General features: G+C 46.7%; 1 protein-coding gene and 1 pseudogene across 1 annotated transcript; one reads left to right on the top strand and one right to left on the bottom strand.

Annotated features, from left to right (window-relative positions):
- Positions 1-550: 550 nt before the first annotated feature.
- Positions 551-21,333, bottom strand: C10h17orf67 (similar to human chromosome 17 open reading frame 67). Its single transcript, NM_001377133.1, has 4 exons — positions 21,272-21,333; positions 20,238-20,338; positions 4,549-4,684; positions 551-698 (listed from the first exon to the last, which is right to left on the bottom strand). Exons 1-3 carry the CDS (start codon positions 21,327-21,329, stop codon positions 4,568-4,570), a joined length of 276 nt encoding a protein of 91 aa, NP_001364062.1. The 5' UTR covers positions 21,330-21,333; the 3' UTR covers positions 551-698; positions 4,549-4,567.
- Positions 5,943-6,044, top strand: LOC120095466 (U6atac minor spliceosomal RNA; annotated as a pseudogene).
- Positions 21,334-25,556: the final 4,223 nt, after the last annotated feature.

Here is a 25,556-nt window from a genome sequence, read left to right as displayed (position 1 = left end):
GTTCAGTCCTCAACGTATACACACATACATGCATGCATGCACGGTGGCTCATAACCATCTATGAACTCCGGTTTCTGGAGATTGGCCTCTGGACTCCTCTAGGACATGGTATACAAATAAACACTCAAACATATATAATAAAAAAAAGCCTTGAAAAACGTTTAAAAAAATAGTACACTTTCTGGAACTGGGTTTACAAAGATAAGCAGGGAAAGGCAAACTCCAGTACTCTCGTCATAGGAAAAGAGACACAGAAAGACTAAGCACTGGCCTTTATTAGTTCAGCAAAGAAATGAAAAAGCAGATGACCCAAACCTCAGCAGCCCCAAGTGATGCCCTTCCCTCTCTGAACAAGATATCCCCAGGGTCCCCAGGACAGATGCCCTGCCACAGGCCTGTTCTGCAGCCCCCAGCTCCACCCCTCTAAGGAAGGACTGCGGTTCTGCCTACCCTTGCAAACCAGCAGGGAGGCCTTCAGGAGCCTGGGCTTGCACCTGTTTGTTTTCACACTGTAGGCAGGTTAGCCAAATGGAGCAGAATACATGTTCTCCATTTCCCCCAAGGCAACTTCTGGCTGCTCACTAAGGACCACAAGTTCTTGAGGTCAGAAGACATTGTTTCTAAGGTTTTAGATCAAATAGAAGATGAGCTTCTCTCTGTACTAGCAGTCTCTGGATCACTGCCTGTCAGCGTGCTTGCTGGAAAAGAAAAGAATGAGAAAATAATGTTAGAATAATGGTAGTGGTGGTGGTGATGGAGGTGATGATGGTGGTGATAGTGGTAGTGGTGGTGGTGATGGTGGTGATATTAGTGATGGTGGTGGTGGTGGAGGAGGAGGTAATGGTGGTGGTGATGATGATGGTGGTGGTGGTTGTGGTGGTGGTGATGATGATGGTGATAATGACAGTGGTGATGGTGGTGATGGTGGTGGTGGTGGTGGTGGTGGAGGTGATGGTAGTGGTGGTGGGATGGTGGTGGTGGTGGTGGTGGAGGTGATGGTAGTGGTGGTGGAGGTGATGGTGGTGGAGGTGATGGTGGTGGAGGTGATGATGGTGGTGATAGTGGTAGTGGTGGTAGTGATGGTGGTGATATTGGTGGTGGTGGTGGTGGTGGTCGTGGAGGAGGAGGAGGAGGTGATGGTGGTGGTGGTGATGGTGGTGGTGGTGGTTGTAGTGGTGGTGGTGATGGTGGAGGAGGAGGAGGTAATTGTGGTGGTGATGATGATGGTGGTGGTGGTTGTGGTGGTGGTGATGGTGATGGTGATGGTGATAATGACAGTGGTGATGATGGTGGTGGTGGTGGTGGTGGAGGTGATGGTAGTGGTGGTGGAGGTGATGGTGGTGGTGGTGATGGTGAGGGTGGTGGTGATGGTGGAGGTGATGGTGGTGGTAGTGGAAGAAAAAGGAAAAGGCTACCAGCTGTTATCGCCTGTAACAAAAAAAAATCCCTCTGTGTGCACCAATTTTAAAAGATTTCTTTTATTTATGTATGCATATGTGTATCTGTATGTGTACACATGCGTGCCAGAGGCCAGAAGGGGGTATCAGATTTTGCTGGAGCTGGAGTTATATAGGAGATTGTGAGCCTCCTGACGTGGGTGCTAGAGACTAAACTCCAGTGCTCTGGAAGAGCAGCAAGCACTCTTGGCCACTGAGCCATCTCCAACTTTTTGGATCCTCAGGACAGCAAAAGGAGAAGCTGTCACTCTCTATATCTTACAGGAGAAACAGAAAGCAGTCAGGCTGGCTTTTCCACTCAGCCAGTCACTGGTAGACTCAGGATCTTAAGGCTGTTGACCCCAAATTCCAGGCTGAGGCACCTCTGTCCCTACTGCTTCTGTCTCCATGTACGTGGGAGCTGTCTGAAATGATGCCTTTGTGGAATCCCAAGATTCTGTTTAAGAATCATTCACTGCTAGGTGGTGGTAGTGCAGCCCTTTAATGCTAGCACTTGGCAGTCAGAGCTCTGAGTTCTAGGCCAGCCTGGTCTACAGAGTAAGTTCTGGGATAGCCAGGGCTACACAGAGAAACCCTGTCTCAAAAAAAAAAAAAAGGAAAGAAAAGAAAGAAAAGGAAGAGAAAAAGAGGAGGAAGAGGGAGAAAGAGGAGAAGTCATCATTCACTGAGGACCAGGCCCAAAGACAACATTGTCCCAATGTATAGATACAGAATCAGAAACTGAGAGAGAAGTAGCTTGCCACAGAGTTAAGACACAGAGCAGTCAGCCCACTCTAGCCAGAGTCTGAGCCCCTAAGCCCCGCACAATTCTGTTTCCTTTTTTGAATGTGTGTGTGTGTGTGTGCGCGCGCGCGCGCGCACGCGAGCGTGTCATAGTGTAGATGTAGAAATCAAAGCACAAGAGTACATCTTGTGGGAATCCTCTCCTACCCTGAGGGTCCCAGGGTTCAAACTCAAATCATCAAACTTAACAGCGAGTGTCTTAGTGGCAAGTGTCTTTGCCAGCTGAGCCATCTTGCCTGCCCCCACAGTTCTGTTTTCTGTGACTCAAGTAGAGTTTTCAAGAAAACTCAAGTAGAGTTTTCTGTGAGGGAAGACAAGGCCCTTGATACAGGAGGAATGGCAGCCTGGGAGTCAGGGGTATATCCATATGTAACCATCCTGGCAGAAGTAAACATTCTACAGAGACGCTTGCCAAGCTGAAGACACAGCTCAGTTGGTAGAGAACTGCCCAGCATGCATGAAGCCCTGCATTTGGTCTCCAGCGCTGCATAAAACCAACTGCAGTTGTACATTCCTGTAATCTCTGTACTTGGGAGCAGTGGGAAGAAGGATCAGAAATTCAAGGTTGTCCTAGTCTACGCACAAGTTCTTTAAGACTCGGGAGGACTGTCCCTCCCTTTGGTTATCAACCCTCAGGAATTGGAATTTCTCCAGGAGTGTCCATGCTGGGAGAAGGAAAGGACTGAAGCCCAGTGCCTGGGAGATTCCACAAGGTTTTGTCACCTTGTCACCTTGTGGCAGAGACTGAAGCTTAGACACGGATGATTGACAGACCATACTTTGACCAAAACCACTTAGAGAAGCATGTGTCTGGTCTTCTATTTAACCTAAACCTCAAGTCAGGACCCTCAAGTCAGGACAGGGGTCATGGGACCTCTGTTCCTCTTCCCGGTGTGTTCCCATGGAATAAGTCTCCTTTTTCTGGCTTTCTCCATTCTGTCTTTGATTGGCCTATTGAAAACAAGCAGGGGGCCTGAAGAGATGGCTCAGTGGTTAAGAGCACTGACTGCTCTTCCAGAGGTCCTGAGTTCAACTCCCAGCAACCACATGGTGGCTCACAACCATCCGTAATGGGATTTGGTGCCCTCTTCTGGTGGGTCTGAGGACAGCTACAGTGTACTCATACATAAATAAATAATTCTTTTTAAAAAAAAGAAAGGAAGGAAGGAAGGAAGGAAGAAAGGAAGAAAGAAAGAAAGAAAGAAAGAAAGAAAGAAAGAAAGAAAGAAGAGAAAGAAGAGAAAGGAAGGAAACAAGCTTGCAGAAGCTGCCAAGGCCCAAACTCTGAACAGAACAACTCTAGTCACACCAGGCACATCAGAGGAAACTGACTCAGAATAGGGCTCTGGGGCCAGAAAGGGTGGAAGAAGGAAGTCAGCCCAACCCTTATCCTCCAGAGTAGAACTCTTGCCCTCTTCCACATCCTCTTGCCTTCTGCAAAACTGCCTCCCAGGGCATCTTGGACAGGACCAAGCAACAGGTCTGCATTCATTCCATTCCAGCCCTTTCTGTGCCTGGGTGCTCCATAACACCCAGTCAGCTCCTCCATTAAATGGGGTCAAAGTTCATGCCATCACTAACACCAGGGTAATAAGACGGTGGATGTCAGAGCTTATGAGAGAGCACTGCAAACTACCGGGTGATATTCCGAAGAGAGCATCCCCGTACCGTTACAGTAGCACAAAATACACAGCACTGAAGATAAAAAGCTTGCTTGTGACCACGCGTAATAAACCATCCAGTTATGTTCTGTCCTTCTCGGTCTATAAAGTAGTGCATGCCTTTAAACACTCAGAAGACAAAGGCCAGTCTTTTCAGCATGTTCCAGGCCCTCCAAAGCTACAGGGGGCGGGGGGTGGTGGCGGGAGAAAAGGAAAAAGAAAAAACAAAAACCTGCCCAGAAGCAGAGAAGAGGTTAGAGAGGGAAAGAGACGGCTCAACTGTTAAGAGCACTTGCTGCTCTTCTAGAGAACTCAGTTTCAGTTCCCAGCACCCCACAGTGGCCCACAACTGCTGTAACTCCAGTCCTAGGAGATCAGATGCCCTCTTCTGGCCTCTGTAGGAATTGCACGCATGTGGTGCACAAGATCCTTCCAGACTGGTAAATAGGATATCATGCCCTCCCAATCTGAGATCTCTTGGTGACCAATAGGCTCCCTGCTTTCTTCCTTGCCTGGCTCCCTTGACACCCCATAAACAACACACAACCGACACACTGGCCTCTAAGCACACTGCCCCCCAAAATCTCCCTACCATGAACATACTTCCAATAGTCACCCTCTCCAACAGAAGGAGGTCTAGGACATACCGAGCTGGCCCCAGGTCCTTTACACGGGCTGGACAATGTTCCTGTCGCAGTGTGGCTTGCAGTGAGGATTCAGCCAGTGTTCCAGAAACTGCTCCTCAGCGCGGTGCTCCAGGGCCAGGAGGTGGTGCATATACTCCTGAAGAGACAAACGCATAGCAGTGAGAGGCTCCTGGAACTCACCACACAGACCAGGCTGGCCTTAAGCTCCCAGAGATCTGTCTGCCTCTGCCTCCCGAGTGCTGGGATCAAAGATCGTGAAGCTTGCCTGCTTCTTACCCTCAGTCTTTCACAGTCCAGTAGGAAGCCAGCCAGCAAGGGAGCCAGATGGTGCAGCCTGCAGGGTCACCCTCACTCAGAGAGGGCCCCGGATGCTATAGCTATGAGGTGTGAATCACTCCAAAGAGTGCGTGTGAAACAGAACCACAAAACATTTCACTATGGGAGGGAGTGGCATATTTAGTAATAGAGTATTTATGACACATGTCTACATCAAAAATATCTTAAACCTTCCTGACAGCACTGACACGCCTTTGACAGAGGACCCAGTTTGAACTTGAAGCTTTGATGCTTTGAGAATGTCCTCCAGGAACTCTACAGCCAGCACTGAACACAATCATTAAAAAAGAAGAAAAGGTGGGTTGGCTGAGGTGGCGCACACCTTTAGTCCCCGTGCTCAGGAGGCAGAGTCAGGTGGGTCTCTGTGAGTTCAAGGTCAGCCTGGTCTACAAAGTAAGTTCCAGGACAGCCAGGACTGTTACACAGAGAAACCCTGTCTCAGAAAGAAAGAAAAGAAAGAAAAGAAAGAAAGAAAGAAAGAAAGAAAGAAAGAAGGAAGGAAGGAAGGAAGGAAGGAAGGAAGGAAGGAAGGGGGTAAAGCTGGGAAATAGCTCAGTTGGTGAAATACTTGCAATACAAGATTAGGACCCGAGTTCAGGTCCCAGAACCTGCATTAAACAAAAACAAGCATGGTGGTGCATGACTGAAATTCCAGCACTGATGGGGCAGGGACAGAAGGACCCCAGGGCTTGCTGGGTAGCCAGTCTCTCAGAATAAGTGAGCTCTGTGTTCAGTGAGAGACCCTGCCTCAAAAACAACAGGTGGAGAGCAGTTGGACAGGAAAACATTCACACACCTACACCATGCACGTGCACACACCTGCACGTGCACACACCTGCACATGCACACCTGCACCGGAAAACGTTCATACTCATGCATCATATAAGTGAACATACACTCATAGAAAAGGGAGGCATGGTTGGCTATGTGCTGTAATCCCAGCACATGGCGAGCTGAGACAAGAGAACTGCCACACGCTCAAGGCCAGCCCAAGCAACATAATAAATTCCAGGCCAGCCTAGGCTTAAGGTGAGACCCTGCCTCAAAAAAGAAACGAAGTAGTCTATGGAAAGAGATGTTTAACATTCCTCTTGACAAGAGCCTAAAGCACACATATGGGTAAGACATTACCACCCACTTTGTGGCATCTACTGCTTTTCGGAACTGGGAAAACTCACACTGAGTGAGGTAAGAACCCAGGCTCAGAAAGACCAACAGCATATGTTCTTTCATATGCCGATCTATATTCTGGCCTCTGGGAACACTGTACATACATGGCACACACACATACATTCAAGCAAAAATATTCCTACACATAAAATAAAAATAAGTCCATAAAATAATGTTAAGTAGAGAGAGAGGGGGTACAGAGAGAGACAGTGTCTCAAAAACAAAGGAATCTTAGGCTCATGATTCTCTGCCTTGGCCTTCTGAATAGCTAGGACTATGGCACATGTCACCGGCCCTGGGTAGGTTTTATTTGTGGGTTTGTTTTTTTAGGACAACAGCCACAGTACACCGAGTGTGCAGTTTAATGCCTGGTACACAGTAGGGCCTCAGGACAGCTCGCTGAAGGGACGTATAAATGAATACAAGGAGAGATTGCTTTTTATCGTACTAAATCCTCCTTGGAAGGTCGCCTCCCGTGTGGATTATCTTTGCTATAATGGCCAAATGTACATAAAAGCAAAAGTCCAGTGTCCTGTTTCACAGCAGCTGAAGTCATCACTGAAGAAAAGCCACCAAAATAGACACACACTGAGAACGAGAAAGAAGCCAGCACCGGTTTCCATGACACTTCAGTATTTATTTTAAATGTTGGGGAAATGAATATGCCACAAAGGCCTGAAAGCAGTCATTAGTCAAAGATGAAAAGCCCAACTACAAATCAGCTAAAAACCACAAATTTAACAATTGCGTTGGCCGAGTCAGAAATGACCCAGTGCTAATGACCCTCTCAAATGTTCCTGGACTAAGAAAGGAGAGGGAGATGGAAAACAGGTTTTCATTTCTTTAGATTTCCCTTCTCCAGGGAGGGAAGAAATTAAACAAAAACAAAAACTCCTATTTGTGTCCCATGTCAAACGCTCGTTGTGATGATTTAAAGTGAATCCTTTCCCAGTAAATTGGGATGGAAACGACTTAGACCCTCACTGGATGGCGTGATAATGAAATGAGATGTCCAGCAGGGCCTGGCCCAACCCAAGAATGACATAGAAAACAGCCTATCAAGGCATGAACTCTTTCCAAGATGTCTCCATCCTTCCCTATGACACTCGGGAGGATTTATTTTGCTCATTAGTCAAAAGTAATCTGGAGGATGGCTCAGAAGTTAACTGTCCTGGATTCCCCCGAAGGCTCCACGTCCCAGGAAAGCCGATACGCTCTGAACATCTCAGTTACTCTGAACCATCTTTGAGATCATGGGAACAAAGGGGGAATGGAGTTCCTGGGACCGTTGTCATGGTGCTAAACATGAAACCATATTTACTAAAGCCAGCCTGATTTCTCTGCATCCAGTAAGAACGCACCTGAAAGGACTACGGGCCAAAAGCAGCCCGGCTTCCTAGAAAGGCAAATCCCCAGGGTGCAGGAGCACTTATAAACAAACGGACCGCGAAGGACATTGTTGAAGCCTGAACGTCCTCGTTCTTTTGCCTGCTTCTCCCAGGCGATTGGCAAAAACAAATTCTTCCTTAAGATTTGGAAAGATAAGAGAAGCTCGGTGAGTTTAAACAAGGCGACTGAAGAGATTTCCTTGAGATACACTCTAGGTTCCACGGTGTGCGCACACGCCTGCCCGCCCTCCCCAGGAAGCAGAAATGTAGCTAGCATTTACTAAATGCTAATCATTGGTCTGATTCTGGAGACCCAGAAGTGAAACAAACTGTCCTTCTCCTAAACAGATTTAGAACAGTCTAATAAGACAACAAATGTCAAAATTGGGGGCTGGAGTGGCTCGGTGGTTAAGAACACATACTGTCCTTGCAAAGGACCCAAGCTCCGTTCCCAGCACTCGCATATATACACATGCACACATGTATACACAGAGACAAGTGCACAAATGCACTAAAAAATATTTTTAAATAAACAAAAATTTAAGTATTAAATATAAAGTTCACCAAAGCAACAGCTTCAATACTCTGCTAGACGGTAGGCCCATTATCTCTCTGAGCCTTGCTCTAGAAATCCGCTTTCACAAGGGTGTGTTTACCAACGAGTACAGCATTGTTTTGTAGATGAGTAAGATGATCTCTCTAGCCACAAGAAACATCTTCTCAGCGCCCCCTAGTGGTTATCTGGAAACACAACTGGTGCTGAATTTCCACAAACCATGTTTTATCCTATACACACAGGCCTATAATGAAGTTTAATTTACAAACTGGGTCAAGCAAGAAGCCAAGAACTGGGCTGGAGAGATGGCTCAGAGGTTAAGAGCACTGACTGCTTTTTCAGAGGTCCTGAGTTCAAATCCCAGCAACCACATGGTGGCTCACAACCATCTGAAGTGAGATGCCCTCTTCTGGTGTGTCTGAAGACAGCTATGGTGTACTCATATATAATAAATAAATCTAAAAAAATAAGATGTCCATGACAATATTAATTATAAAATAGAATAAGCCACGGAGCTGGAGAAGGAACAATGTCAGTAAAGCCTTTACCTCCACTTGGGGAAGGGCATGCCTCAGGAGAGGCTGGGTAGGTCTATCTAGGGAGAAAGTTACTGAATCCCGTAGTTCCACTCCATGAGATCCTGAGTTCAATCCCCAGAACACACAGTTAAAATCCCAGGCATAATGGTGTGCATTTTTTTTATGTTTTTTTTTTTTTTTGGTTCTTTTTTTCGGAGCTGGGGACCAAACCCAGGGACTTGCGCTTCCTAGGCAAGCGCTCTACCACTGAGCTAAGTCCCCAACCCATGGTGTGCATTTTTAATCCCAGTGCTGGCAACACTAAGTCAGGCTTATTGAGGAGCTCCAGGCCCACGAGAGACTCTGTCTCAAAATACAAGGTAGACAGCTCCTGAAAAATGATACCCAAGGTTAATCTCGGCTTGTGTGCGCACGCACACATACACACACACACACACACACACACACACACGCACACGCACACGCACACACACGCATATATAAAAGCATAAATGTACACACACATAGACACACACAAAAATATATAATAAAAGCTTTGTAACTGCAGTCTATCACACACATACCAGCACACATACATACAGACACACACACACACACACACACACACACACACACACACATACACCCTCAACATGGCTTATTGGACTGTGCTTTCCCTCCTTCTTGTGGGAACACCAGATGATGTAATGCCTGTGGGGTAGGACGGAGTAAGGGGAAAGGCAGAGGCTGTACTGAAAGAGAAGCACTATAATGGACTGAATAATGGAGACAGAGACTGTGTGAGTCACTGATCTATTTCTGTGGAGAGACACCATGACCAAGGCAACGCTTTTGAAAGAAAACATTTAACTGGGGACTTGCTCTCAGGTTCAGAAGGTTAGTCCAGAATCATCGTGTGGGAAACAGGCAGGCACAGCACTGGAGCAATAGCTGAGAGCTTTACATCCTGAACCCTAAGCATGAGAGAGAGAAAGAGGGGGGGGGGCTGGTGTGGGCCTTTGAAATCTCAAAGCCCATCCTCAGTGACACACACTTACACCAACAAGGCCACACCTCCTAATCCATCCAAACAGTTTGTCTGGGGACCAAGCATGCAAACATATGAACCGATGTGGGTATTATCATTCAGACACTACAGAGACGAAGTGGCTGACAAGTGATGTGTAGGAGTGTGGACACACTAGACATGGCCACCCTGGGCAAGATGAAGCAAGACATCCCAAGACCTCATCACCCTCCCCAGAATAGCACACCAGTTTATCTTATGCATTGTTCCCTGCTAAAAATTCCTATTTAATATTTGTAGACTATGGATGACCAGGAGTCACAGAAATCGGAAGTGCAAACAAGGAAGGGTGAGCACACAGGAAGGGTAGATAGGAAAGAGAAACACTGTAACATTCAGAAAGAGATGTACCAGCCAGAGCTGAGGGGAAAGGGCCTTCCCGTAGATGGGATCACCTGTGAAACAAATGCTATGACCTTGTTTACCTGGGAAGGGTGGCAGGGAACTCCCAGATGACTTGGGGCCAGCATGTCCCCATGCCAGAGCACACTGCCTCTTTTCTATAAACAGAAGGACTCAGAAGGCTGTGTTAATTAGGGTCACTACTGCTGTGATGAGACACCATGACCAAAGCAAACTGAGGAGGGAAGGCTTTCCTTCACTCACAGCTCCATGTAACCATTCATTATCAAAAGCAAAGAGGTCGGGAACTCAAGCAAGGCAGGAACCTGGAGGTAGGAGCTGATGCTGAGGCCATAGAGGGATCCTGCTTACTCGCTTGCTCCTCGTGGCTTGCTCAGCCTGCTGTCTTATAGAACCCAAGGCCACCAACCTGAGGTGGCCTCACCCACAATGGCCTGGGCCCCTCCCCATCAGTCACTAATTAAGAAATTGCCCTGCAGGCTTGCCAACAACCGGATCTTTCAGAGGCATTTTCCCAGTCAAAGCGCCCTCCTGGGTTTTTTGGGGGAGTGTGTGTGTGTGTGTGTGTGTGTGTGTGTTTAAGCACTCACTTACTCACTTCAGCCTCACAATGAGCCTCATTAAGCAGTTATAATTTCCTCGTTCTCTAGCTGCAAAGAGAGAGAGAGAGAGAGAGAGAGAGAGAGAGAGAGAGAGAGAGAGAGAAGAAAGACTCGGAGTTTTAAGCAATTTGGCCAAGATATGATGAGTTAAGATTCATACAAGCGGGTTGGGGATTTAGCTCAGTGGTAGAGCGCTTGCCTAGGAAGCGCAAGGCCCTGGGTTCGGTCCCCAGCTCCGGAAAAAAAAAAAAAAGATTCATACAATCTGTTGCCCACCATGAACTGACATAATCTTGTGGAAATCATACTTAAGCTCGTTAATTTTTTTTTAAACTGGTAACTTAAATAGCATGCCCCCCCCCCCCAATTCATATTCACTCATCCTTTGTTTAGGGAGCTGGATCTTTACCAATGTTACCAATTAAAGATGACATCAAACTGGATTCAGGTAGGTCCTATTCCGTGGCTGGTGTCCTTTGAAGAAGGAAATGTGTGAAACCAGGGTGCCAGCTCAGAGGCGAGGAACTTGGCTTGGCACACATGGGTTCAATCCCCACCTGATAGCTTGTTTTCATTAACAACTTGACACAATGTACAGTCACCTGGGAAGGGAATCTCAGCGAGGCATTGTGGGTAGGTAGGGGTCTCTGTGTCACAATTCATTGAGATGAGAAGACCTGTCCACTGAGGGGGGCATCGATGGGAACACCCGCCCACTGGGGGGTGGGGCATCTTTCCCTGGGTTTGGGTCTGTGGCTGTGCCAAGTGGAGAAGATGAGCTGAATACACGCAATGCTCTCATTCATTCTCTCTTGACAGTGGGTATGACTGTTTCCGGTTCCTGCTACCTTACCTCCCCCACGGGAACGGAGTGCCACCCAGAACTGTAAGCTAAAATAAACCCTTTCTCCCCCACTTTGCAACTGTCAGGATATTTTATTACAGAACAGAAACAAAACTAGAACATTCCAATACTGGAGGAAAAAATAAAAAGGAAATGTAGACACAAAGAAGGCCACGTGACAGCAGGCAGGCTGGAGACTTGCCGGCGTGGGTTAAGAAACAGTAAGGACCGCCAGCCACCACTAGGAGGCAGGCGAGGGACGGGTAATAGCCACTTCTTCAGAGCTTCCAGAGGGAACTGCTGATGCTTGATTTCAAACCCCAGCCTCCTGAGTTGTAAGAAAATAAAGCGCTACTTTACCACAGCCCTAAGAAATGGATACACACAAGCCACAGAGAGGACGGAGGTGAAGGTAAAATTTTGCGCCAAATCTTATCACTCAGAGATTCCATCACTGCTGCTCCGTACACACAGATAAACAGACATGAATATGGGTAGACCAAGTTTTTCTTCAAAACTTCATCTCCATTCTTAAAGTTGTACGTGCAAAATTGTATCTAAGGTTTGTGTCAAGAGTACAGGAGCGTCCCCAGCTCCGGAAAAAAAAAAAAAAAAAAAGAACCAAAAAAAAAAAAAAAAAGAGTACAGGAGCATAGGCTATCACGATGCATCACATCCGAGGGGTCAGGTGCTCACTGTACAAGTTTGGTGACCAGAGTCCGATCGTTGGAACCCACAGAAAGGTGAAAGAGGAGAACCAACTCCACTAAACTGTCCCCGGACCTCATGCACACTGTGGTATGTGCACCCACAGACACTCACCACACACATGCACAAAAATAATAATTTTTGGGGTTGGGGATTTAGCTCAGTGGTAGAGCGCTTGCCTAGGAAGCGCAAGGCCCTGGGTTCGGTCCCCAGCTCCGAAAAAAAGAACCAAAAAAATAATAATAATAATAATTTTTAAAGGAGTATAGGATGCTGGGTATGCTGGCTGGTTTTGTGTGTCAACTTCACACAAGCTGGAGTTATCACAGAGAAAGGAGCCTCCCTTGAGGAAATGCCTCCATGAGACCCAGCTGTAAGGCATTTTCTCAATTAGTGATCAAGTGGGAAGGGCCCATTGTGAGTGGTGCCGTCCCTGGGCTGGTGGTCCTGGGGTTCTATAAGGCAGGCTGAACAAGCCAGTAATCAACACTCCTCTGTGGCCTCTGCTTCAGCTCCAGCCTCTTGCTTCCTGACCTGCTTGAGTTCCAGTCCTGACCTCCTTTGGTGATGAACAGCAATGTGGAAGTGTAAGCTGAATAAACCCTTTCCTCCCCAACTTACTTCTTGGTCATGATGTTTTGTGCAGGAATAGAAACCCTGACTGAGACACTGGGAATGGTGGTGCATGCCTTTAATCCCAACACGCAGAAGGCAGAAGATGTACTTCTGGGTTTGAAATCAATCTGACCTATTTAATAAGTTCCAAGACAGTCAGAGTTACATAGTGAGACCCTGTCTGAAAGACAGAGACAGACAGACAGGCAGACAGACAGAGAGAGACAGAGAGAGACAGAGATAGACAGAGAGAGACAGAGAGAGACAGAGAGAGAAAGAGTTCTTATGCACACTGAGGGCAGACCTTGGTACAATTTGGCAGTATTTAGTATAAATGAAAGCACATGAAACTCTGAGAAATTCCTTTTTTTTTTTCACTGAACTTGAAAAACACACAAGTGTATGATGGGTTTTATTTTATTATCTTATGTGTATGAGTACTTGCCTGCATGTATGTCCATGCACCAGGAGCATGCCTGGTGCCCTCAGAGGTTAGAAGACCGCATGGTAATGGATCTCCTAAGACCGGAGTTGCAAACTGCAAAGGAGTGCTCTTAACCTCTGAGCCATTCCCCTAACCCCACATGTGGGGAGTTTTATTACATATGGAAAATATCTTTGTTCAGAAAAAGAGCACATAAATTGTAACACATTCTAACATGCATCCCTTAATAATAACAGGCTGGAATACATTGTGTTGAGTGGAAGCAACCATGTTGCAGAAAAAGCATAAGCAGGACCTAGTTACCACCCCAGCAAGCTGGTGGTCTGGGCAAGTAGTGTCCTTTGCCTGACATGGTATGAATAAGATATCTCTCTCTCTCCCTTTCTCTCTCTCTCTCTCTCTCTCTCTCTCTCTCTCTCTCTCTCTCTCTCTCTCTCTCCAGAGATCAGCAAGGCTGGAGCAGAGGCAGGACAACGAGATGATGAAGGATGGACGGGCCTCTGTGCTTATAGATCCTCAGGGAAGGCCAGAACTGGAGAACCCAATGGGGAGGCTGGAGTGCCAGCTGCAGGGTTATTGCTTGTCCTACTTGCACCTACCACAAGGACAGTGGAGGATGAGGATCCAGGCTCTAGAACTGAGGTGGTGCCACACACTCCAGTGTGGAAGGCAAGAGCGGAAGCCATTGTAAGTGAAAAAAAATCAGGAGTTCCTTTTGGAGCCGTTACATCAGAGATGCCTATTAGATAGTCAAGCACAATTAGGAAGTGGGCAGTTGGATAAACCAGTCCAGAGCTCCTGAGAGAGGTCAGGCAGGGGACAGAAGCCTGCGGCTGTCTCATTGGTATAGAGGTAAGAGTCAAGCCACAGGACTAGAGAAAGAGGGAAGGCAGAGCCCAGGATGCTCCAACAGAGCAGGACTTCCTAACTCTAAGGTGTCCAGAGATTGCTGGGTGGGTCATGCACAGACACAGGCCACATTTTGGGGGTGTGAAGAGCAGCCTGGGGTCTGCCTGTCTGGTGAGCTTGGGAGAAGCCTGAGCAGCTCTCTAGGGACCACATTGAGAGGCGATGGTTGAGATCCAGCCATAAAGATCTAGGCAAACACCCTCACAGCTAAGGAGTCCAGGGTTCTCGGAGTGGGGGTGGGGGGCAGAATCATTTTCCATGTTGGTTACTCTCATATCACTGTGACCCTCAGTACCCAACAGAAGCAACCTAGGAAAGATTTAGGCTGGATTTAGGCTGGACAGACAGCCCTGTAGTGTTGCTGTGAAATTATAAAAAATGCTGTCTTTTACCCCGCACTAGGTCCGTCACCGAAGTACCCCCAAGACATCTGGTAGACGTCTTCATCTCAGTTACCAGAGCTTCTCACCTGCTTTGCTCCATCCCATATCACACCGCCGATGGCGTCTCTCTGAGCCTGGCAACAATCTCTCCACCCATCTAGTTCCCAAGGCAGGTTGCCACCATACCAGAAATATACATCCTAATTCCATGGCGGCCTAGTGTCTCCACCACGGTGCCGGATCTGGTGCGGGATAAAAGACACCATTTTTTACAATTTTTACAGCAACACAGTGTTTAGGAGCATTTACCGCTCTCCCAGAGGATCAGAGTTCAGTACCCAGCACCCATGTCCGGTGGCTCTCAACCATCTGTAACTGCAGCTCCAGGGGAATCTATTACCTCTGACCTCTTTGGGCACCAGCATTCACGTGCACATACCCTCGCACAGATACAGACAAATACAAACCACTGAAAGCATAGATAAAACCTTTTTTAAAAAAAGATTTAAAATAAATAAAAGGGGCGGGGGGCTGGAGAGATGGCTCAAGGGTTAAGAGCACTGACGGCTCTTCCAGAGGTCCTGAGTTCAATTCCCAGCAACCACATGGTGGCTCACAACAATGTCTGATGCCCTCTTCTGGCTTGCAGGCATAAATGCAGGCAGAGCACTCATGAAAATGAAAGAAAGAAATCTAAAAAAAAAAAAAAAAAAAAAAAAAAAAGACTTAGGGAAGATTTGTTTTGTCTCATGGGTTTGGAGTTTATTTAGTCCATCTCAGTGGGGAAGATACTGCCAATATCAGTTCAAGGCAGTGGAGTGTGTGACTGTTCATGTCACGGTGACCAGGGAACAGAGAAAGTAGGGCAGGAACCAGGGCCAGGAATAACTTTCAGAGGTGTACCCCTTTTTGGTTTTGGGGGTGTTTGTTTGGTTTGCTTTGTTTTTGTTCCACCACCAGCCAGGCCTCGGTGACAGCTGAGGAACAAATATTCAAAACTCGAGCCTGGGGGTTGGGGATTTAGCTCAGCGGTAGAGCACTTGCCTAGCAAGCGCAAGGCCCTGGGTTCGGTCCCCAGCTCCGAAAAAAAGAAAAAAAAAAAAAAAAACTCGAGCCTGTGAGGACATTCCAGTTTCAAACTGCCTTCCAGGGGGCTGGAGAGATGGCTCAGTGGTTAAGAGTACCGACTGCTCTTCCAGAAGTCCTGAGTTCAAATCCCAGCAACCACATGGTAGCTCACAACCATCTGTAATGGAATATGATGCCCTCTTCTGGTGTGTCTGAAGACAGCTACAGTGTACTTATATATAATAAATAAATAAATCTTCAAACTGCCTTCCATTCCGCTCTCTTCCCATAGCCCCGTCTTCCTGCAGTTGTCTCCAAACAGGGTTGGGTTACTTGGTTTGTCTAGGCCTCTGTGAGCTCCACAAGGATTCATTAGGCCTGCAAGTCCTCTGACACAATAGAATCGTTGTGACAAGTCAGTCAAATCTACCTGTCTCCGTGTGGCAGGTCCCTAAATGAAGCCTTTGGGGAGTTCCCATCCCATTTCTGTGAAGCCCAGACGCTATGCTCCCAAGTCTCCAAAAGTCTGGAGGCAAGTTCATGATAAACGACCGTCACAGCCAGTTTCTCTACCACAGCAGCCTCCAGAGTCTAGGGGTGACTTTCCTCTCTTGAAAGTCACGATCACCCCATGTAACACCTGCCAGTCATCATTCCTTCCAGAAAACCACTAACACAGGTGGCTTTGTGTGGCTGGGGGTTGCGGAGGAAACATCGTGCTACGAAACTAACTGCAAACCCAAAGCACCAAGTGTATTCAGAAACGTGTGTCAGCGGTTCCTAGACCAGGGAATTCCAGCCCTCTGCCTTCCTCAGGCACCATCCGCCTGTCCCGTTCTCTGGTCTCTCTCTCTCTCTCTCTCTCTCTCTCTCTCTCTCTCTCTCTCTCTCTCTCTCTCTCTCCACCCAAACAGTGGTCTCATTGTCTTGCATCCTGCCTGCCTCCATACATTTAAAGTTCCCCCACCTTACCTGTGTCCAATTAACCTGTAATTCTGCAGAAGCCAAGGGTCACAATAGCAAACGCTTCACCATAGCTCTTCATGAGAAGAGACTACAAATCTCTATGTGTGTTTTGGTTTTGAACTAACATACCTCCCTAAAGCACTTCTCTCCATAGCCTCTCCATAACCTCTCCATACTCTGAACCAGTTTTCTTCTATCCAGTCACTTAGCAAGAAGCAACATAAGACAACCCCATTAGTTAACATTTCAATTAGGTAAGTTGGCAGTAAGCACACGGGTCTCCAGGCTTGGTTTTCAGGGGCACATGCCTTCCCCCAAAAGTTGTCAACTGAACTCATTTGCCCAAGTCCACCTGTCGGTCTCCTGGGTACCATGGCAAGGAGATGCAATATGTGTCCAACAATGTCACTGGCTGTTTCCCAAGTACAGCATCTGAAGGCCAGCATCTAAGAAGCTCTATATTCTGAGTCTCTAATTCACAGACCTAACCGTATCAGCACCCTGCTTGAAACCCCTGGATGGTTCCACAGTGTGTACAACACTAAAACCCAACCGTGTTGCAATGATGTCCAGGGGACATCCATCCTGACCCTGAGAGAGCCTTCCACAGGCATCATTCCAAGAAGCCCAAAAGGCCTAAAGAAGAGCATGGAGAAAGGATATCTGACACAAATATTCTGCAAAGCCTTTTTCAAAACACATACGTATAGATCAGACCTGGTGGCAAATGCCTAATCCCAGCAGGTAGATCTCTGTGAGTTCAAGGTCAGCCTGGTCTACAGAGTGAGTTCCAGGATAGCCAAGGCTATGTTGAGAGACCCTGTCTCAAAAAAAAAAAAAAAAAAAAAAAAAAAAGGAAGACAGAAGGAAGCCATGTCTCTTCAGGAGCCAAGGGCCCGGGATGATGTTTACCCACTGTGCAGCTCTGATCGCCAGTTTGTTCCTGACCCTGCCTCGCCATGGGACCTCACTGACATCCCACAACACGCTGACAAGCACAGGGCCACCATACTTTGCACTGAAATCCAGCTGCATGTGTTCTCAGGGGTTGAGGCAGGCTGTGGCCCTGACCCAGGAAGAGGCACCATGTCCGCAAAGGACAGTTTTCTGAGCGTGTCCGCTCAGAAGTTTCTAAGAGGGGAGAGCACCACACAATGCAGACCAAGTGCTCCACGGTTGCAGGAGGCAGGAAACTGAGCCTCAACCGTCCAAACGCCTGCACACAGAGGCCTACGGAGCCCTCAGTCAGGACCAAGGCCGTTTCCCCACAGAGTGCAAGACTGAGCCAGGTGCTGATGCTGTCAGAGATTAGGGTGTTAGCTTACTGATAGAAAGCTTGCTTTAGGGCTGGAGAAATGGCTCAGCGGTTAAGAGCTCTGATCATTCTTCCAGAGGTCCTGAGTTCAAATCCCAGCAACCACATGGTGGCTCACAACCACCTGTAATGGGATCCGATGCCCTCTTCTGGTGTGTCTGAAGACAGCAACCGTGTACTCATGTACATAAAATAAATAAATCTTTTTTTTTTCTTTTTCTTTTTTTCGGAGCTGGGGACCGAACCCAGGGCCTTGCGTTTGCTAGGCAAGCGCTCTACTGAGCTAAATCCCCAACCCCTTAATAAATCTTTTAAAAGCTATATTCAGAAAAAGTCTTTTAAATATCAAATCACGCACATTGGGTCTGCATCAAGAAAAGATAAACATGGCTTCAGATTTCCGTGAGCCTCAACAGAAGAGTCTGACTAAGAGCAAACACCCAGCTAAGAGGTCTGAGACCAACCTGAACCACAGAGATACGGCCAGACAAAAATTTCCAGATTCCCCGAGCTTGCTGGTGCATTGGGATGAACTTTCACCTGGATGAGGTGGAAACACCATGAATATCCAAAATGATTCTGGCTGGTCACAGCAGGAGCCGAGGTAGACCTCAAACAGAGGCTGGATCAGCCTGCCAAGGTCTTATACCCTGAACTAAGCACCCAAAAGGAAGGCAGGAAAGGAGGCTGTGTAACTACTTACCTTTTCGTTGTGATAAAATATACAACTTGAGGGAGACTTATTTTCCTTCACTGCTTGGGGGTACCAGTCCATCATGATGGAGGGGGTCATATTGCTACCATGATCAAGAAGTGATCCTACTAATACATCTACAACACAATTCCTGCACCTAAGGCCCAGGGACCGTTACAGAAGAGGAACCAGAAAGACCGTAAGAGTCAGAGGAACTGAGAGTTTGCTGTGAGGCTGTGTCTCCTAGAAATGTCAGAGAGGCTGCATCCATGAAGGATGGTCAACATGGCTGCCCAGACAAAACTCGAACAAGGATGACAGCAACGGGCATGCTAGCATAGAAGGGCGAGAGCTCAGGAGACTTCAACCCTAGACAAAGAACTGTAGGCCACTGGGGAATTCTGAGAGAGGGAGAAATGGTCTTCTCCAGGGTCAAACCCTCCCTAACTTGTTATCCAATGCCAAGTTGTCAACCCTGAGATTAAATAGATACAAGTAGCATTGTTCAGACTGAGCAGGTTGTATTTCTGTGTTTGTGTGTGTGTGTGTGTGTGTGTGTGTGTATGAGTGTGTGAGTGTGTGTGTGTGTAAATATGTGAGTGTGTGAGTGTGTATGTGTATTTGTGAGTGTGTGTGAGTGTATGTGTGAATGTGTGTGTGAGTGTGTAGGAGTGTGTGTGAGTGTGTGTGTGTGTGTGTGTGTGTGTGTGTGTGTGTGTGTGCTTAACCACAAAGACAAGAAGAGCTGGGCATGGTGGCCCATGCCTTTAATACCAGCACTCCGGAGGCAGAGGTAGTTGGATCTCTGTGAGTTTGAGGCCAGCCTAGTCTACAAGGTGAATTCCAGGACTATTACACATAGAAACCCTGACTTGGGGTAGAGGGAAAGAAAGAAAGAAAGAAAGAAAGAAAGAAAGAAAGAAAGAAAGAAAGAAAGAAAGAGAGAGAGAGAGAGAGAGAGAGAGAGAGAGAGAGAGAAAGAAAGAAAGAAAGGGAGGGAGGCAGTGAAGTTGAGAGAAAGGGGAGGTACATGAGAGGGAATAACATAATTACATTATAATTTCAAAAAAAATTTTAAGTATGTTATTAAAAAATAAATAAAAGCCTTTGCCCAGATTGCTTTCTCTTTTTCATGGCTGTCTAGAACCCAGTCCATAGAATGGTGCTGCTTACTAAATGGGTCTTTCCCTACCTCAGTTAGCTCAGTCTTAAAACTCTCACAGGCAAACCCAGAGGTTGTCTTGGAGGTGATTCTAGACCCTCGTAAGTTGACAATTGTAACTCTCACAGATGCCCTGGTTCAGAGAGACGACACAAGTGAATAGCGTAACCTTTCAGGGAAGAGCTGAGGACAAAGGCTATTCATAACCAGAAGCAGCTGCTATGAAGATTCTGCCTAGGGAGGCCATGGCTGGCTGAGGATGCTAGTCTAGTCTGCCTGGGGTCCAAGAGGCAGACAGTGGATTGGCATCGGCCAAAGAGAACAAACTGAGCAAGCAGATCGGAGGAGGGAGATGCTGAGCAGCCCACTCAGGATACTAGGACATACTCCACACCCTGTAGACCCTGCTATGTCTGCGTTAAGTAGGTGGGTAGAGCCAGCATCTCCAGGAGTGAGTCTGTAATAGAAAACTCCATCCACAGCCACCTGTGACCAGCCCGGAATGAAGGCTCATTCGGAAGATAACATGCTCTATAAAATTGCCAGGGCCAGGTACTCACCCGCATGGGCTCGTCCGGGAATCCAGGTTTGCTGGGCCTGTCTTGCCGCCTGGACCTCAGGAGCTGTTTCGCTTGCTTTTCTGTCAAAATCGGGGAAGCTTCTGGAAAATCAGGAAGAGACTTGAGAGATTCCCAGGCCCAGGAATCCACACTCCACCTTAGTATTCCAGAGAGGGTCTGCAAGTCTAATCTTGGCTAAAATACAACAAGAAATCTGTCCCAAAAGATGTGGCATTTCTGAGGGCTCAGAAACTTTACGTTGTTTTTACTGTGGTTAACTAGGAGCAAAAGTGTCAGGATTAAAATCTATGTACTCCCTGCAATAGCCCCTTTCTTTAAAGTGGACATTTATGTAACATGTGGTTTTGTTTTGTTTTGTTTTGTTTTGTTGCTTCCTTGCTTGTTTTTGTCTGTTTTGTTTGTGTTTTTGGCTAGCGGGCCTTGAACTCACTGTCTAGCTGGGAGGTGATTAGCCTTCTGATCCTTCTGATTAGTACAATAAATTACAGTTGTTTACCACCATGCCCAGTTAACGTGGTCCTGAGACTAAGCTCAGGGCTCTCTTCACATACGCTAGGCAAGGGCTCTGTCAGCTGAGCTACATCCCCAGCCCTGATTTAAAAAAAAAAAATTTATTCTTGCCTGTTCTGTTGTCTGTGGCAATAAGACTGTGTCCAACCTGGTCTTCACACATTCCACTGAGAAGGTACGGTTACAAAATTATTAATGAAGAGGAGGGGTAATCACATGCAACTATTAAAAGATAGTAGCAGAGTAAAAGAACAGAAAGCTTCTGTGATCTCACATGAACATTAAAAGAAGATGCAATTGAAGGCTCGTCAGTGTTTTGTTTTTTTTAATAGTATTCAAACACATTTTAAGACCTCTCAATTAAGGTAATTTACCTCCCTTTTAAAGAATAACAATTCTACAAGCTTGCTCTTACAGAGAGAGAGAGCAGTGAAATGTCAGTCTACCCTATACACCATCATGTCCGTGTAAAAATTGGTCGAGCCCATGGAGAGAGAACCTACCTGAGGAGAAAGCCAGCAGGGTGAGAGCAAAGACCAAGACAAACAGCTTCTCCATCATGCCAGGCTTCTCTCCGCTGACTGCACTCTCCAGACCGGCCCTACCTACTTGAAAGAGGCCCCGTCAGATCCAATACGGTGCAAACTTCCACTAACACAGTTTGCCTCGTGAGGCTAAGTGCATCTGACTCCGGGTTTGCAATAATGACTGTTAAAATACTCCCCTCTGAATTCCTGCGGACTTTCATCCTGAGACAGGAAACGGTCCCTCTGCTGTGTGACCTGCTGAGCGCCGTTTTGAAAACATTCATTCCGAGTAAACAGGTCTGTCTAGCTACACTCCGTGATCACTTGGGTATTTCTCTAAAGCTTCAGCTTGCCTTTTGGTTCACTGAGTTAGCACGAATCTCTTTTTTGACATTTATTTTGTGTGTGTGGGTGTGTGTGCCTGTGTGCCTGTGTGTGTGTGTGTGTGTGTGTGTGTGTGTGTGTGTGTGTGTGTGTGTGTGTATGTGCACTGGAAGGCCTCCATGGAAGGACATGTCAGGGGCCAGTTTGTGGGAGTCCGTCCTCTCCCTCCACTGTGTAGGTCTTAGGGATTGAACTCAGGTTGTCAGAACTGGCAGCAAGCAATGGCAGCATGTTCACCCACTGAGCCATCTCACCAGCCCTAATTATCTCTTATATTTGCATATTTTATGATGTTTTCCCAAAATCCATCCAACATCCAAGCTCTCCCCCCTCCCCTTTTTCTTTTCTCTCCCCTTGAAAAAGAAGCCAACGAAGCCCACGCCCTCACAGGGTGTGATGGAGTCTTGGTGAGAAGTCATGAGCTTCCCACGGTTAGGTGTGACCACTCGCTGTTAGCCACCTCTTTCCTAAAATCAGGGGAATTAAGATCCAGAGATAGAGAAAGGCGATCAAGCCCAGGTTCATACCTAAGTATGGAGGGAGAAACTAAAAGTCTGTCTTCACACTTGACCCTGTGTGTTCTCATTATGCTCCGTGCTTTAGATTAGACGCCAACTGTTCATAAGAGCCCATGTGTCAGAGGCCTCCCAACATGTGAGTCGGAGGGAGAGGGAACAACCTTAAAATGTAAAACCTAGCCCGCATATAGTGGTGCATGACTTTAATCCCAGAACTCGAAAGGCAGAAGCAGGTGGACTATGAGTCTGAGGCCGGCTATTATACTTAGTGAGTTTTAGGACAGCCAAGGCTGTATAGATAAATCCTGTCTCAAAAGGGGTGGGCGCTACATAGCAAGTCCTGAGGTCAGTGGGAACAGGTCCTTGATGGGGAGGAATTGTGGGACCTGGCTCCATTCCTCTTTCTCCTTGGCGCCTGGATCCTGACAAGATCTGTTCCACTCTGTGCTCCTGCAGTGATCTCCTGCCTCACACAGGCCCAGCCCAAAGAGGGACAATCATTCATGTGCTAGAACCCCTACACTGTGAGACCAAAGAAACCTTTCCTCAGGGCTGGGGCAGTTAAGGGCACCTGCTGCTCTTGGGGAACACCCAGATTCTGGTGCTCCTCAGTTCACAACTGCAGTTCCAGGAGATCCAATGCCCTCTCCTGACCTTCCCAGGCACCAAGCGTACACAAGGTACCCATGAGTGCATTCAGGCAAAACACTCACATCTAAAATAAGGTTGGGGATTTAGCTCAGTGGTAGAGCGCTTGCCTAGCAAGCGCAAGGCCCTGGGTTCGGTCCCCAGCTCTGAAAAAAAAAAAAAAAAGATTTAAAATAAAATAAACCTAAAAATATTTTTTTAAGGAAAAGAAGCCATGAACTGAAAAGAGAGCAAGGCAGGCAGATACACAAGAAGGTTTGAAGGGACAGCAGGGAGGGAAAGGGGAAAATTATGTATAATCTCAAAAAAATTAATAATTTTTTTAAAAGAAACCTTTTGTCTTTATAAATTGACCATCTCAAGTACTCTATCACAAAGACATAAACTTGACTGACACAGTCATAGCAAACTTGTTCCTGCACGGGGCCTCAGGAACTTCAGTAAGACTGTCAGCAGCTTTAACCAGACTTAAGGTTGTCTTCATAAAGATCAGGAAATCTGCTGGTTGTGGAGGCACACTGCAGGGATCCAGCTCCTTCCAGTAGGAGAACCAGGGAGCTCAAGATCCTCTCCAGCCCATGGGAAGTTCAGTGCAAACCTTGTGACACTGTCTCTATCAGTGCAAACCTGACTCCCTTGATGTTGTCTCATCCAAAAAAGAGGGTCCAACTTGGTGCTGTGGTTCTCTGAATCTCATCAATAAACGTCATATGAAGAAATCATCAAATACGTAACAAATGATAGCTGGAAGGTTTCTGTGTAGAATGATCTCTGTTCAGAATAATGGCTGCTGTCCTGTGCTCACTTTGCCGGCTCCAAAGAAAACAGAGCCTGACTGGCGGCAGTTGTTGGAGGCCATGCTAATGCCTGGTAACTGATATTAAACTCAAGTGTCCTCAAAAAGAAAAGACAGAGGAAAAACAAACTTTTAAAACTGAAATGCCCTGCCACTGGGTTGGTATACAGAGATTTCAAGCAGACTGCAAAAAAGGGAATGAAATCGTGTGTTGTCAGTAAAAGTCTCTCTCTCTCTCTCCCTCCCTCCCTCTCTCTCCCTCTCCCTCTCCCTCCTGGTACTCACTCTGTAGACCAGGCTGGCCTCAAACTCAGAGATCTGGGATTAAAGGTGTACCCCACCACTGCCCAGCTTTGTTTTGTTTTGTTTTGTTTTGTTGATAAAATGGATACTAAGCCTGACCACCTAAATTCAATCCCCAGGATCTACAAGGTGAAAAGCCTGAACCAACCCTGTCCTCCATACAAATGCCAGGGCATTCTTGTCCCATATCCATTTGTATCTACAAAAACACAAAAGTAAATGTAATCTAACAAACATACAAATAAATAATATAACATAATAAATAATTATATGAAGTAAATAAATGCAATAAAACATTTAGGTGAAAAAAAAATAAAAAAAAAAAAATAAAAAAAAAACATTTAGGTGTCTTGTTTCTTATCCACACGCCTTTTTATTTTTTTTTATTTCTTCTGCTCTTCATGTTCGGAGGGAACGCTGTTGTTTTATGCTATCAAATAAACTTCTTCAATCCATTAGAAAAAAATCTATACTTAGCTAGAAATTACTAAAAAAAAAAGGTTCAGTATGCACTCACTCCGAAAGCACTTCTCTAATCTAGTAACTTCTGTCCAGTAGAAAACACGTGGCAGGCTAGTGGTGGCGCACACCTTTGATCCCAGCGCTCAGAGGTAGGTGGCTCTCTGATCTCTGAGTTTTTAGGCCAGCCTGGTCTACAGAGTGAGTTCCAGGACAGCCAGTGCTACATAGAGAAACCCTGTCTTGAAAAACTAGAACACAAACAAAGGAACAAAACCATAATGTGAACCAGGTACAAGCTTAGGCCCACAGCTGTAATCCCCAGACGCAGCAGACTAGACAGGGAAAATTATGATTCTCCGAGTCCACCTTAGATACATAGTAAGACCCTGACTCAAACAAACAAGCAGTTAAAGAGAAAGAAACTTATTTGGCTGAGGATGAGGCTAGCCTCAGAACCTTGCTTACACAGGCATGAAGCTGTGGATGGAGTTCCCTCAGCTCATAAATGAATATGGGCAGTGCTTTGCAGGGGCGGGCAAGATGGTCAGAAGCTCAAGGCCATCCTCAGCTACATTGATAATTCGAGGCTAGCCTGGACTGTATGAGACCCTATCAAAAGAGTGAAAGCAACGAACAGTCTTTCAGGGGACAGGAGGGCGAGACGATCATTCAAGATGGGGTCACATATAGCCTGGACTTGAGGCTGGACTTGAACTCTTGATCATCTTGTGTCTACCTCCCAAGTGCTGGGGTTAGAGGGGCATGTCAGCCTGCTCATTTTGATGCCCTGCTAGTCAAGCATCCTACCAACTGAGCCACATCCCCATCCTGGGACACTTCTTAAGCAATGTAAAATAGCCCCGCCTTTCATTGCCAGCAGAGGCAGGCAGATCTCTGTAAAACCGAGGCCAGCCTGGTCTACATACAGAGTTCCAGAGATATGTAGAGAGATCCCATTTTTAAAAACCGAAATTAAAAAATGAATAAATAAGAGATGTAGACCAGCCATTTCTGGGCTATCTCACACTCTGCTGCTGAGTCAGCCTGCACCCTCTGATATGTAGTTCACCCTTTCGTGCCTCAGGTGTTCCACAGCTGCATGTGGTTAGTGGCAGTGGATTAGACCTCAGGGGCCCGCAGCCATCTCTCT

This window comes from Rattus norvegicus, chromosome 10 (assembly GCF_036323735.1).
Source record: "Rattus norvegicus strain BN/NHsdMcwi chromosome 10, GRCr8, whole genome shotgun sequence".
Lineage (NCBI taxonomy): Eukaryota > Metazoa > Chordata > Mammalia > Rodentia > Muridae > Rattus > Rattus norvegicus.
Note: the sequence above shows the minus strand (reverse complement) of the source record. Positions and strands in the feature narration are given on the sequence as shown.